The 15,048-nt window shown below is 37.4% G+C and overlaps 1 protein-coding gene across 6 annotated transcripts in view; it reads left to right on the top strand.

Annotated features, from left to right (window-relative positions):
- LOC108990084 (E3 SUMO-protein ligase SIZ1-like) overlaps positions 1–12,737 on the top strand; it is a 32,537-nt gene extending 19,800 nt beyond the window's left edge. For 5 of the 6 annotated variants that reach the window (XM_018963932.2, XM_035685511.1, XM_018963931.2 and 2 more), the window contains 6 exons: positions 8,279–8,437; positions 9,879–9,983; positions 10,070–10,150; positions 10,234–11,452; positions 11,835–12,226; positions 12,312–12,737. In XM_018963932.2, the coding sequence (XP_018819477.1) occupies positions 8,279–8,437; positions 9,879–9,983; positions 10,070–10,150; positions 10,234–11,452; positions 11,835–11,974 (1,704 nt within the window). In that variant the 3' untranslated portion in view covers positions 11,975–12,226; positions 12,312–12,737. The remainder of the gene's footprint in view (positions 1–8,278; positions 8,438–9,878; positions 9,984–10,069; positions 10,151–10,233; positions 11,453–11,834; positions 12,227–12,311) is intronic. The other variant, XM_035685510.1, reaches the window with a different exon arrangement.
- The last annotated feature ends 2,311 nt before the right edge of the window (positions 12,738–15,048 follow it).

A 15,048-nucleotide genomic window follows, 5' to 3' on the forward strand; every position in this document is an offset into this window, starting at 1 on the left:
ATTTTCCTGATATCTGGCAAACTCGTTTGGCTCGCCTAGCATCAGATCATTGGCCAATTTTGCTTGATTGTGGAGGCATTCGTAGCGGTAAAAGGTATTTTAAGTTTGAGAATATGTGGTTGAAGTCTGAAGGTTTCGTAGATAGGGTCAAACAATGGAGGAGTTCGTATCATCTTGAAGGTACACCTAGCTACATTTTTGCAAGTAAATTGAAAGAGTTAAAAAGAGATCTAAAGGTGTGGAACCAACATACTTTCGGCAATGTAGAAAATAAAAATACAAAATGGGAGGAAATACAGGAGTTAGAAAGACTCCAAGAAGGGAGACCACTTACTGAGGAGGAACAAGTACATAAATCTAGTTTGGCTGCAGATCTTGAGAGGATAATTCTACAAGAAGAGATGTCATGGCGCCAGAAATCAAGAGCCCTTTGGTTAAAGGAAGGGGATCGGAACACAAAGTTCTTCCATAAAATTGCAAATTCTCACAGAAGAAATAATAATATTGAGATGCTGAAAATTGAAGGAGTCGAGTGTAGAGAAGAAGAAGCAATAAAAGACCATGTGGTAAATTTCTTTGAGGAGCTTCTTACTGAACAGGTGGGGTGGAGGCCTACTTTGAATGGATTGGTTTTTGGTACTATAGAGTTGGAGGAAGTTGAAAGGATGCAAAGGGCTTTCGAAGAGGAAGAGGTCTATGATGTAATAAAGAAAATGGCTAAAGATAAGGCACTTGGTCCTGATGGTTTCTCCATGGGTTTTTACCAAGAATGTTGGGAGGTGATAAAGGGGGATCTCATGAAGGTGTTTCAGGAGCTTTTCTCGATTGGCAAATTTGAGAAAAGCCTCAACACCACTTTCCTTGCTTTAATCCCAAAAAAGGTAGGGGCTTCTGAGATCTCTGATTTTCGGCCTATTAGTCTAGTGAATGGTACGTACAAGATCATTGCTAAAGTACTCGCTAACCGTTTGAGTGGGGTCTTGGGACAGATCGTCACTAAGCCCCAAAATGCCTTTGTGAAGGGTAGACAAATACTTGATGCGGCTCTAATTGCTAATGAATGTCTGGACAGTCGTGTGAAGACTGGTAGCCCAGGGCTTATGTGCAAGTTAGATATGGAGAAGGCATATGATCATGTTAATTGGGATTTCCTTCTATATCTACTGGGTAGGTGCGGATTTGGAGAAAAATGGAGGTCATGGATCAGATGGTGTATCTCCACGGCAAGATTCTCTGTGTTAATCAACGGCAGTCCAGAGGGTTTCTTCCCGAGTTCTCGTGGCTTGAGACAAGGGGATCTATTATCTCCATTACTTTTTGTTATTGTTATGGAGGTACTAAGCAGGATGATCTCAGCCTTAGTGACTAATGGTAATATGAGTGGTTTTCAGATTGGATCGCCGAGTAGGGGTACCACTACCATCTCACATTTACTGTTTGCAGATGATACGCTTATTATGTGTGATGCCGAGATAGATCAGTTGAGGGCTGTGAGGGCATTGTTGCTTTGTTTTGAAGTAGTGTCTGGTTTAAAAGTGAATTATGATAAATCTGAGTTGGTGCCTATTGGAGAAGTTCAAAATTTAAGGGTAATGGCTGGTACACTGGGTTGTAAGATAGGGTCTCTCCCTATGAACTATTTGGGATTACCTTTGGGTATAGCCTCGAGGGCGCTTTCTATTTGGGATACTGTGATTGAAAAAGTAGAGAGAAGATTAGCAGGTTGGAAGAGAATGTATTTGTTAAAAGGGGGCAGGATCACGCTTATTAAAAGTACGCTTTCCAATCTACCCACTTATTTCTTATCCTTATTCCCTATACCGGCTAGTGTAGCGGGACGTCTTGAGAAGATACAAAGAGACTTTCTGTGGGGGGGCCTAGGTGAAGAGTTCAAATTCCATTTAGTCAAGTGGGAAATTGTATGTCGTCCAATCTCCAATGGTGGATTGGGTATTAGAAATTTGAGGATGTTTAATCGGGCACTACTTGGCAAATGGTTGTGGCGGTATATCAAGGAACCGGATGCCTTATGGAAGATTGTGATTGAGAACAAATACGGTGGTCTCGAGGGGGGTTGGTGTTCTAGAGAGGTTCGAGGGGCCGCTGGAAAGGGACTATGGAAACACATTAGAAGAGGATGGGTGGTTTTTCATCAACATACAAGATTGCAATTGGGTACAGGTTCAAAGATCAGATTTTGGAAGGATGTTTGGTGTACCAATTGTACTCTACAAGACAGGTTTCCTACACTTTTTGTGATTGCAAATACTAAAGATGCCATGGTGGCGGAGGTAATGGAAGTTGTAGGTAGAAACATCCATTGGAATATCAATTTCTTCAGGGCAGCACATGACTGGGAGATGGGGAGTTTTTTAGACTTTTATAGCCTTTTATACTCTTGTCGCCCAAATACCCAGCATACAGATGATTTGTGGTGGTGTCCAACAAGGAAAGGGGTCTTCACTGTTAGCTCCTTTTACAAGGTACTCACACAAGTGCCTGACAGTCAATTTCCATGGAGAAAGCTCTGGTGCAATAAGGCTCCTCTCAAAACTTCTTTCTTTGTGTGGACAGCGGCTCTGGGGAAGATTCTTACTATGGATAATCTGAGAAAAAGAAATATAATTATAGCAGACTGGTGTTGTATGTGTAAAAGAGGGGGTGAATCGGTGGATCATTTGAGTTTAGTGATAATATAGTATAGTATATTATAGTGACTATATAGTATTATAGTGATAATACTATAATAAATATGAAGTTATTTGAGTTTATACGAGTTGAGTCGAGCTTTATATGAGTTGTATCATTTAATAATTGATCGTAATTTTTTCCTTGTATCATTTTCTAGTTCCTAGATTGTAATTAGGTGTTTTCTTGTGTATACTTCTTGTGTTGTAACATCCCTTCCTGTGGGTCAAGAATGTCACATACATTTGTAACATTATGGTTGGTAAAGAGATTCAACATCATAAAAATACCTCATTTATTGGATCATAAAACTAGCTTAGCATAACAGGGTTTTATAATATAAAGGCTAAAACATAATAAAGTAAACATGAACTAGTCCTATGTGGCAGTAACACTTATTCAAATGTCTAAGCATAAACTAATCCCGTGTCGCAATAACACCTATTCAAGGTCTAATTCTGTGGAACATAAATCTACTCTTGGAACTCTTGCCAGGTGTCCATGACATCATCATCTGGGACATCAAAACATAAAACAAACAAACAAATGAGTCAAAGACTCAGTAATAACACATCATATTGTAAACTTAATTTAACTTGACCTTAAGCCTGACTTTGAAAACTTTCATGCATAATCATGCATATACATAGCATATGGATCATTCATCAGTAACATAGGCCGAATTTAGGAAGAAATCATGGCATTTCACATAACATGGATGAATGAATAATTGACTCCATGCATCCCATATGACTCATGCATGACTTATTCATCTTGTCTTTCACTTGTATAGTGGCCATCATAACATATGTGCATCAGTCCAATTGTTGTTTACCGCATAAATCGAAGCATAACATATGGTGTACCATGCATAGGTCCGTGGCACCACATAAAATTAGAGCATAACATATGGCGTACCACACTTAGGTCCGTGGCTCCGCATAAATCATAACATAACATATGGTGGACCACGATTAGGTCCGTGGCTTGCACCTCCGCTCATAATATAAGGTCAATCATTAAAGCTTACTTAGGCTGCATATGGATGTTGAGCTGAGCTCGGTTCTTTATGAATAATAGGAAGTTGAGTAGTGGAGGGAGTTATGTAGAGCATATCTAAACTGAGTTTAAAGTGTGTTTAGATGTTAAGATGAGTTTAATACTTTTTATGAGAAGTTGAAAAAGGTTGTGGGTCTCACGTATAAAGATGAGTTAAGTTGAAAAAAATTGTGGGTCCCACGTGTAAGGAGGTTTTGAGTTGAGATGAGTTTAATAATTTGAGAGTTGGGTGTTTTGATGTTAGACACAACTTAAAATTAGACTGAGCTCAGCTGAGTCTTGCAACCAAACGCAGCCTTAAAGTTCACATGACTTCTTACTTATCTTATCATTATGCACGTGAACATGTTGACTTCATGAATTTTCATGGCGTGTCATACTCCTATGCATGGCATAGCACTAAACATGGCATATTAACATGAGCATTACATAACATAACATAACATAAGCATCATATAACATAACATAAGTATGATTTTCGTGACACAACATCCATTCTAACAAACAATCGAATCAACATAGCATACATAATTGCATCCATAAGCAGATTGTCATAATTTATCGAGGGTTCATAAAAAGGGGCTAACCTTGAATTGGTTGTACATAGCATAGGTAAACAACACCTTTTTCATGTAATGGTTATGATCATGCTACTTACCTCGTAGCGCTGCTTCCTGAATCTTACTTCGTAGCTCGTCACCGAGAGTTACTACTTAAGGGACACAACTGTAAAATAACTAAGGTCTACCCCTAGTTGTAAGAGTAATAGGTTTACAGAAGAAATAAAAGACTCCCTTTCAATTTGAAAGCAAGTAGTCACTTGAGAGAGAATAGGAAAGAACGTGTGGCAAGGTTTACTGAGAGGAGAGCAGAGGGTAATGGTGGGTGCCTGAGTTGAGGCTACGACGGTGGTGTGGCTGGGATTTCCTCTGAACGTGGTGGTGAGATACTGAGAGAAAGAGTTTGGTGTCGTTAAATCGAGAAACCGGCAAAGCAAAGGGGATGTTCGTGGGCTTACTAGAGCCGTGTGAGATTGACTGGAGGTGATCGGTCAGAACTTTCTATGTAGTCTGGGTAGGTTTCCGACGAGTGGTTTGGCTTGCAGGTTAGTGAGTGTCTCAGTTGGTGATGTATGCCTCTGTTTTGGTATTCTTTTAGGTAGAGTTGAGCAAAAATCTAAAAATCCGACTTTGCACTAACTATGCTTCGACTCCAACAAAACAGAGTTAAGAGTCCCTTTTTTTTTTCCTTCATCTTTCAGTCTGAATCGGAGGTGTCGCCAGATCAACTCCGACTCCAATCCAACTTTGAAGTTGCCCTCCAACTCCAACTCTGAATCCGACTTCGATATTGTAAATATGTTATAAAAATATGCATTTATCTTTATATTGATCATATATACTATAATAGTTATATAGTTATATGACTAGAACCAATGTAGTTAAATTCAATAATGTACTAGTATGAGCTAATAATTATAAAATAATATATTTATACTGTAATATAAATAGACTAGTATAAGTTTCATTGTATATATGGTCAATGGTGATCCCTTGGATGAAAATTACATAATTAACTTATACAACTACTATATAGAATAATATATTTATATATATATATATATAAAATATTTAAAAAAATATATATATACACATTCGGTCAGTCTCGGTCCGGTCCTGTCTAAAAAAATACACCCCGAGACCGACTAATATGACTATCGGTCTAGTCCAGACCTAGCTATTCGGTCATGTCGGTTTTTCTGGACCGGACCGATAGTCTTACACCCCTAATTTGGGATAATGTTTAGAAAAATTGGAGAGGAAATTGTCTAGTTGGAAGATGATGTATTTATCCAAAGGTGGTAGGGTCACCCTAATCAAAAGCACTCCATCTTGCCTAGGGGTGTAACCGGTCCAGTCCGGTCCGGTTTTGGACAAAATCTAGGACCGAACCGGTATGTATCGGTTTTGTATTTTTCAAAACCGATTACGTACTGGTTACCCTCCTAAACTGGTACTTCCGGTTTTATTGGTTTCCGGTCCGGTTCGGTCCGATTTTTCGGTTTTTTTAAAATGTAAGTTTCACAATTTGTCATTATAAATTTGTTTATAAAAAAAAATAATAATAATTTAAAAAATATTGTTTTATACTTTTATTATAAGTTATATATTAGTATTAGTTATAAACTATATATTTAATATTAGTATTAGTTATAAACTTTTAGTGATTTAGTATTAACATTTTATGTAATAATTTATAAATTATAATAAGAAATTATTTCATATATAAATATATATAATTATATATAAAACTTTCACATAAAAAATTATAATTATACATAATATATAAAACAACTTTTATATATTAATATATATATTATATTTTGTATAAAACTTATATATACAATAATATAAATATTGTATATATTAATATATTAAAACTTTATCAACCGGTCCGGTCCGGTTCGGTCCAAAAAATCTTAAAACTGGAACCGGACCGGAACTGGCCGGTTTTCACATTCTAAGAACCGGTCCCGCACCTGACCGGTTCAAAACCGGTAAAACCGGTCCGGTCCGGACCGGTTTTCCGGTTTCAACTTACACCCCTAATCTTGCCAACCTACTTCCTCTCATTATTTCCGCTCCCTACCAAGGTGGCTCATTGCATGGAGAAACTCCAGCATGACTTCTTATTTTGGGGAGATTGGGGGGTGTGGTAATAGGGCTATGGAGATACCACAATGAAGGGAGGCCTTGTGGAGAATTGTCATCGAATTGAAGCACGGTGAACCATGGGAAGGACGGTGTTCCAAGGAGGTGAGCGGGCCTTATGGTGTAGGGCTATGGAAGCATATAAGAAGAGGCTGAGACACATTCAAGATATACCCGCTTTACGGTGGGTGATGGATCCAAAATTAAATTTTGGTACGATGTATGGTGTGGTAATAGGGCATTCATGGAAACTTATCCACAACCTTATGGTATAGCAAGTATGAAAGGAGCCTCGATTGCGGACCTCTTCATACTCTAATGGTATTCCCCAATGGAATGTTACATTCCTTATAGATGCTCAAGATTGTGAAATTGGTTTTTTTTGGAGTTCTATGACCTATTGTACTCCACCTGTTTGTTGGGGGAGTCAAAGAGAAGATCTTTTGGTGCCCCTCTAAGAAAGGGAAGTTCATTGTCCGCTCTTTCTACCAAGCCATGACCAAGCACAATACAAATCCATTCCCATGTAAGAGTATTTGGAAGACAAAGGCACCCCCAAAGGCAAGATTTTTTGTATGGACAACTTCTTTGGGGAAGATCCTCAGCCTAGACAACTTAAGGAAATGTCGAATTATAGTCATGGATTGGTATTGTATGTGCAAAAAGAGTGGAGAGTTGGTTGACCATCTACTACTTTATTGTGAGATTGCCAGGAAATTGTGGAATAAAGTCTTTCCTTGGATGGGATTAGCTTGGGTGATGCTGAAATGGGTAATTGATCTCCTAGCTTCTTGGATAGACATTCAGGGTAACTCTCAGATCACATCAATTTGGAAGATGGTTCCAATATGTATATGATGGGTATTTGCAGGGAGAGGAACGAAAGAAGTTTTGAAAGACAAGTGCGGTCAATAGATGAGTTTAGAAATTTATTTTTCAATACTTACTCCATTGGTCTATTGTAATTGATTTTCATAGCATGACTTTTCATGAATCCTTGTATCTCTAAACTAGCATGCTTAGGCATAGCTCTTGTATATGTCCCTATAGTTGGGCTCTCGCCTATCATTTTGATAATTAAAATCTTGTTTACCGATTAAAAAAAAAGTGTACTCGGGCAGCGCCTTTCATTATGTTTCAATAAAATTTTACTTTTACCTATAAAAAAATAATTGGTCATAATCTTATGTTCATGAAAGCTTATTTAATAAACGAATCGAGCCTCTTTCTTTTCCAGAGAATCAACAACTTTACCTCCCAAAGGGTTGATATCCGGAGAATCAGTTAATGGGTTAGAGTGGCCCCGGTTTTGACACAAATGGGGGTAGCCATACAAACTGTCTGCACCATAGCAATATCCCCTGAAATAGTATGGGATGTCCACGGGCCATAACCAAGAATATAAACTAAATAAGCGGTTGTGAGTGAGTGTAGGACCTCAAATTCTTGCCCGGGGGTGACAACTCCAGCCCTAACCGTGGTGGGTTATATAAGCCCCCACTCTGCTGAACTTGAGTTTAACTGAGTCGGTGTTGAGCGGCTTGTCGAGTAGCCTTGTTTATTTACAACCCTACTTGAGGACAATAATATGTGCACCGATGAGGCATCCATGGTTGTGCTTTCAGTTTTTGTTTTTTTCTCATGTTTTGTTGAATGGTTTTATCTGGCTTGAGGAATTTACATGTAAGTTTCACATTCTGTTTCTTCATGTTTTGAGTCATTGCTAAAAACCTTTTAATGCAATCTTTGTGTTGCTGGGAATTTATCCACAATTTTCTTGGTAATACCTGAAGTTATCTCATTTTGCCTTGGTCCTCTAGATTCTCAGCATGATTCCCAAAGAGTCTGAAGGCGAGAGTTTTGAAGATGCTCTTGCTCGTGTTTGTCGGATCGGTGGTGGAACAGCTACAGATAATGCTGACAGTGACAGTGATGTGGAAGTTGTTGCAGATTATTTTGGTGTCAATCTAAAATGTCCAGTAAGTTACTCTTCAGAATTGTTGGTGAAGTGGAAATGGTTTCTTTGATTTTTTGAAAGAGTTTGGCACTACTCACAGGATATAATACATTTATGCAGTACTTTATTTAATATTTTTTACGAGTTTATTATTTGTGTTTGTGCTGCAAACCGAGTCTTTCTTTAACAGTTAGAATATAAAGAACAATTTTTTTTTAATGCATCTATAGAATTCTCTTCTCATATGAATCTGTATTATTTAGACTCAAGATACCTAGAAATTTTCTTAATGTTACTGGTTGAAGGATAACAGAAGGTGCCTAATTGCTTAATCGAGGATCCATCAGTGCATTACCTTGATTCTATTTTTTTTTTTAAAAAGATGTCTTCTAGATGAGTCAAGTTTTCATTTGTTAATACACTATGTATTTAATTTTATCAAATTTTCCTTTCATTCAATAAAGGAGTGATTGATTTGTAATTTCATTCTTTCCCTTTGTTTAGTGTGTATAACAAACTTCTAAATTAATTTAACTGCTAAGGGAACATTTAGGGGATACTTGGAAAATGAGATGAGATGAGAATTTTGTGAATAGTAGTAAGATGGTTTGTGAATGGCAGTGAGATAGTTTGAGTTAAGTATTTATTGGGTTTTGGGAAAGGAGAGAGAAAAAGTTGAATAAAAAATAGTATAAAGTTAAAACATTGTTACAATATAATTTTTTTAATATAATTTTTTTTTTGGATTGAAAAAAGTTGAATTGTTTTTTGTTTGAAAATTTAGGAAAGTCATAATGATTAGTTTAAAAAAGTTGTAATGATTAGTTTGAAAGTGTTTGTGTTTAAATGATGTTTGAGAATGAAATGAGATGGGATGGGATGAGATGAGATGGGAGGGGATGAGATTTGTTTCCAAACATCTCCTAAGTTTCTCTTCTCAAATTACACTTTCTCCTCTTTAGTGAAAAGTTTGAGATTCAATATATATAATGCTTTTCTTACCACATTTATCATGCAAAATACGTTGAGATGTTTTTTCTAAGGTTTTTTGAAAACAGCAGTCCAACTGGTTGGAGAAATTAGTGGATCGTCATTTATATCCTACATCTAATTGTTATGAGGGAATATGTAATACATTTTTTGTCCGTACATTTAATGCATTGAATGGGTATTCGTATTCTTTTAGGATCAGGACTAGGTATATTATTCTTTAATTTGGTGACAACACGATGTCTTCATTGGAATAAGATTAAAATTCTTATAATACCCATGATATTTTTTTCCCTAAAAGACCACAATTTTTATTTTCTAAAAGTGAAATGTGAAAACTTTTTTGAACATGGTGGTCTGACCACTCCATTGATTTTTACTTTGGGTGGCTGGTCGCCCAAAAGTATTACAATTTTTCAAATTTAGAAAAAATGTAAAGTTTTTGACTATTTACTCTTTCATGTAATTTGTAGGTGAGTGGTTCAAGAATGAAGGTTGCTGGAAGATTCAAACCTTGTACTCACATGGGTTGTTTTGATCTTGAGGTCTTTGTGGAGTTAAATCAACGTTCTAGAAAGGCAAGCTTCAAATACATGATGTGACTTTTTTTCAGGTCCTTTTTAGTGATTTATGTGTTTAAATGAACATTGGACTGTGGATGCAGTGGCAATGCCCCATTTGTCTCAAGAACTATGCATTGGAGAATATCATTATCGACCCTTACTTCAATCGTATTACATCTATGGTAGTACCTTTTTCTGCTTTCTGAAATTATACTTCTCACAAATGTTGATGAGATGAATTAACACGTACTTCTCTTGTTAACGGATGAGGTACTGTGGCGAAGATGTAGCAGAGATTGAGGTGAAGCCTGATGGCTCTTGGCGTGTAAAGACTAAAAATGAAAGTGAACGAAGGGATATGGGGGATCTTGCACAGTGGCATTTTCCAGATGGTACTATTTGTGTTCCTGATGCACAAGTTAAACCAAGAGTGGAAGTGTTGAAGGAGATCAAACGTGAAGGTATTTCAGAAGGTCATACTGGTTTGAAACTAGGAATAAGGAAAAATCGTAATGGCTTATGGGAGTTCAGCAAACCAGAAGATATGAACACCTCTTCTGAGAATGGATTACAAGAAAGGTTTGCAAACTATGAGCAAAAAGTTATTCCAATGAGCAGCAGTGCCACCGGAAGTGGTAGGGATGGTGAAGATCAAAGTGTAAATCAGGATGGAGGTGGGAATTTTGACTTTTCTACCCGCAATGGGATCGAGATGGATTCGATATCTTTGAATGTTGATTCAGCATATGGATTTACTGGACGGAATCCCTCTGCACCAGTAGGTAGTGCAGATGTTATTGTTCTGAGTGACTCAGAAGGAGAGGATGACATAATAATATCTTCTGGAACTGTCTACAAGAACAATCCAACTGATGCTGGTGGGGTAAACTTTTCTGTTCCCTCTCCTGGGATTGCTGAAATATACCCAGAAGATCCCACTCTTGGAGTGGGTGGAAGTTCATGCTTGGGTATTTTTAATGATGATCAATTTGGGATGCCTCTCTGGCCACTACCTCCCGGAACTCAAGCGGGTCCGGGTTTTCAATTATTTAGTTCTGATGTAGATGTGCCAGATGGCCTAGTGGGTTTGCAACATGGCTCTATGAATTGTTCTTCCTCAATGGATGGCTATACATTGGCTCCAGAGACTGCCATGGGGTCTGCTACCTTACTATCAGATCCTTCTATTGGTCGCTCTGATACTGACATAATTGATGGATTAGTTGATAATCCCTTGGCATTTGCTGGGGACGATCCATCGCTTCAAATATTTCTTCCCACAAGACCCTCAGATGTGGCGGTACAGACTGATATGAGAGATCGGGTTGATGTGTCAAATGGTGTTCGTACTGAGGATTGGATTTCTCTTAGTCTTGGGGGCGGTGCCAGCGGCAGTAATGGTGAATTGGCAGGCCCAAATGGATTGAATCCAAGAGAACAAATGCCATCGAGGGAAGGTGCCTTGGATTCATTGGCAGATACTGGTATGTTCCCATCTGACTTTAATTTAGCTTGAGTCTTAATTAAGAGTTCACACATCCTGGTAGGCTTTTTGGAGAAATGCTTCAGGTGTGATCTTTGTGCAAGGGTGCATGGTTTTTTTGCAGACGTGACTGTTGTCATCAGTGGAAGTTTGGTTAGAGAGATTATTCTGGTAGTTTCAGAAATTTTCCTTTAGACATATTTCTTAGGATTTGAAACCACGTCTTGAAATCTGAATGCATCATTGGTGTTGACTTGTTAAATTATTTATTGTATTTTTATTGAGCACCCTTTTAACCTGGAATTCCAGAAAATTCAAAACTCTCCTGTCTTTAATTTTTTATCTTTTTTGATAAGGATGATGTTCTGTCCTCCCTTCTGCAGCTTCTTTGCTTCTTGGTATGAATGACAGTAGATCCGACATGTCAAGCAGACAACGATCAGATAGCCCTTTCTCGTTTCCTCGTCAAAAACGTTCTGTAAGGCCGCGATTGTACCTCTCTATTGAATCGGACTCTGAATAGAGAAACTGGACCTATTTTGTCGGCATTTGAACTTTTTTTCAGGATAGAAAACGCAACATCCAGTGAGCCTGTGATCGGTCGCTTTCCAAGTTCAGTATTAGTAGTGAGTATGTTGACAAACATTTTGGTGTGCATCGAATGTAAATGTGTTCTAATGATCGATGGCAGAACAAATCAAGAAAACTGTTATTGCCTAATGAGAAAACTGCTACCACTTGCAGAATCTGTTTTCCCCTTTTGTACTAACAATTGGTAAAGTTACTGGTCTTCTATTTAATTTCCAAATGTTTCTGTTTAGACTTGATAAACGTGCTTCTAATGACCATTGTTTTAACAGGTTCACTTCATGCTTTTCTGTTCAATCCCCCATTGAAGATCTGCAGGTGCAGTGCTGGTAATTTGTACAGGAGATGGTAATTTTATTCTGGATAGATGGAATTAAATCCATTGGTTTAAAACCTTTGGGTTTTAAAGGGGGAGAGCCCCCCTTAGAAATACATATATCTGCCGATTTGTCTCTGTTTTATGAGACCAAATAGCCTGTAAATGTTCATTTGAATCGAGTTTTATTTTTAGAAAAATTTATAGTTATTCAAATAGACGCCTTTACTCGAGTATTGCATGGTATTCAAACTTTTTGTTGTCTTCACAATCAATCATGTAAAGTTTTATGTTAAAAAGCACTTGGTGGTTTGTTGGGGAACCCTCCATATCAAGGATTCAAGATCGTTGAAATAAAAACAAAGTGAGTGCTTCTTGGCAAGTATTATTACCCTATTCTTCTTCTTATTATTCTCTCGCTGCTCTCTCTCTCTCTCTAAATTGAATTGAAGCAAATTGGAACTGTTTGAAAGTATGGTTTTTATTTGTTTTCTCTGTCACCATTTCACTTGCAAAGCTTGGAAACTTGTCTGATGCTTGCATTTTTCTGATATGAATCGCACACTTGGAAGCCATGAGATGCAGTGTGATTTATTTCTGAATGTTCGGAGCCGTGCAGATCCTAAAATTTAGGGATGTCTCAGAATCGAGAATGTCTTCTACCTGATTATTAGTTTTCCTGTATGTTGGCCAATATTACTGAAACGGCATGGTGGCTGGTTTAGTTACAGATGCTAGAGGTTTGTCTGTCTTGCCTGAATATATTAGAACTCGTATGACACCTTGAAGATTGTTGAGTTACGTTTGGTGGATCCTTTATATTTTGACGTTGCAAGAACTTTGCTCTCGGCCGTTTATTGAAATTAACAAGTATTTTGTGGGTAAAATAGAAGATTTTGTTGGTAAAAGCAGACTTTCAAAGTATATGAGACTCGGGTAGATGTCTTGTATTTTGTGGGTAAAGTTTAGAATAGAAGATTCCCAACCCGTCCAAATGACCCGACCCGACCTGGCTGATAAATGGTTAAAAGTATTTTTGGGTCGAACCCGTGGTGTGGAAACCCCCCCCTAAAGTCACGCAAATCAAACCCTAGCTTTGTCTCGTTGCCTCTGTGTTCCCAACCCAATCCTTTACCCTCTTTACTTCTTGCTCTCTCTCTCATTTTTCTCCATTTTTCTCTGTTAAAGGATTGAGGCCGCTGAGGACACTCTGTTCGACGAGTTCATTGCCGATGAGATTGAGGCAGCCGACATCCTGCTCCATCGAAAGACTTGAGACGAAGCACCACCAACTCCTCTCAGCCCACCACCGAACTAGAAAGTTTCAGAAAGTAGAAGTAAAATTCTTGGAAAACTGCATGTGCTTCGTCAAGAGTGGGTAGGTCGGGATTTCCCTTTGCCGAGAGAGACCCAGTGGATTGGAGCCATTGAAGAAGTAATATGAAAGATGAATGCTACAGAACCCCAATCTCTAGCTCCAAGCGTTGCTCTTCCAGTTGGGTTTTACTCCGTGAACCTAACAATCGTTACAAACCCTTCCTCCTCTTCACCTTCCTCTCCATCTTCGTTTTCCTCATTTTGATTTTGGATTTCTTCGTTGCTCTCTGACTTGATGTTCTTCACCTGATATTGCATTTTTCGCCCTTTCAATAGCTTCGGACTTGTTTGCTCCTTGTTCGAGTGTACATTTGTTGCAGCCTTTTTCTTGCAAGAAAACATTAAGAACAGGATGACCCGATATCGGGTCGGGCTGGGCTAAGTTGTTTCCACAATCATGCGGGTTGTCGGGCCCAGATACTAAACGGTTTTAGTCGGGTTGTAGCCCTAAGTGTGCGTAGGAAATACCTTTATATCGTAGAGAGACATAACAATATAGAAAGTGTGTTATTATTTTATATATATACATCTTAGTTAATTTTCTTTGTAAATATCTTCCAATTAAACTCTATTTTCACAAACCCGAGAAATAACACAGGTTTTTCTAAAGTAAAATATGCTCTCATTTTTTTAATAAATTTTTTTAAAAAATTATAGGCTTGGCCCTTAGATCACCTCGGTATTCTCCCCACATTTGTTTGACTCTGGAGTGCCGTGGCCTGTTTTTGTTTTTCTTCTTATTAAATATTGACTGGTTGGTGGACTTTTCTTTTACCTTTTAGATCACGCCACCAATTTGATAATCTTTGGAGGTACCCAACAAAAGATTATTCCCCGTATTACACCTTCTACCATCGTTGAATCTTTGATGTCGGTTCCATTTTGAGATTGAAGACCTACATGAGTAAAGTAGACCCTTGCAGTAAAGTTAATTCCTAATTGGAAGGATAGGTTTGACAAGTGGGGTGAGATACATAATTTTTATTTTATCTTATTATTATAATTTTTATTTTAAATTTTTAAATAAAATATAATAAAAAATTTAATTTTTTTAAAATTTTAAAATAATAATAAGATTAACAAAATAATATTTTAAACTTTCATCTAAAATAAAAAATGTCTCTCAAATCCTCCTGAAGACTAAAGATTAAGAGCAAAATTAAAATTTTATAGAAGATAGTTAATAAATTGACGTGATTTGATATAATACATCAAATATATTTTATATGATAAAAAGAAGATAAATTATATTAAATTACGTTAATTTATAAATTTATATATAGACCAAGCATTTTTCTTTTTATTATATTATTAAC

This window comes from Juglans regia, chromosome 14, assembly GCF_001411555.2.
Source record: "Juglans regia cultivar Chandler chromosome 14, Walnut 2.0, whole genome shotgun sequence".
In the NCBI taxonomy this organism is placed as follows: Eukaryota; Viridiplantae; Streptophyta; class Magnoliopsida; order Fagales; family Juglandaceae; genus Juglans; species Juglans regia.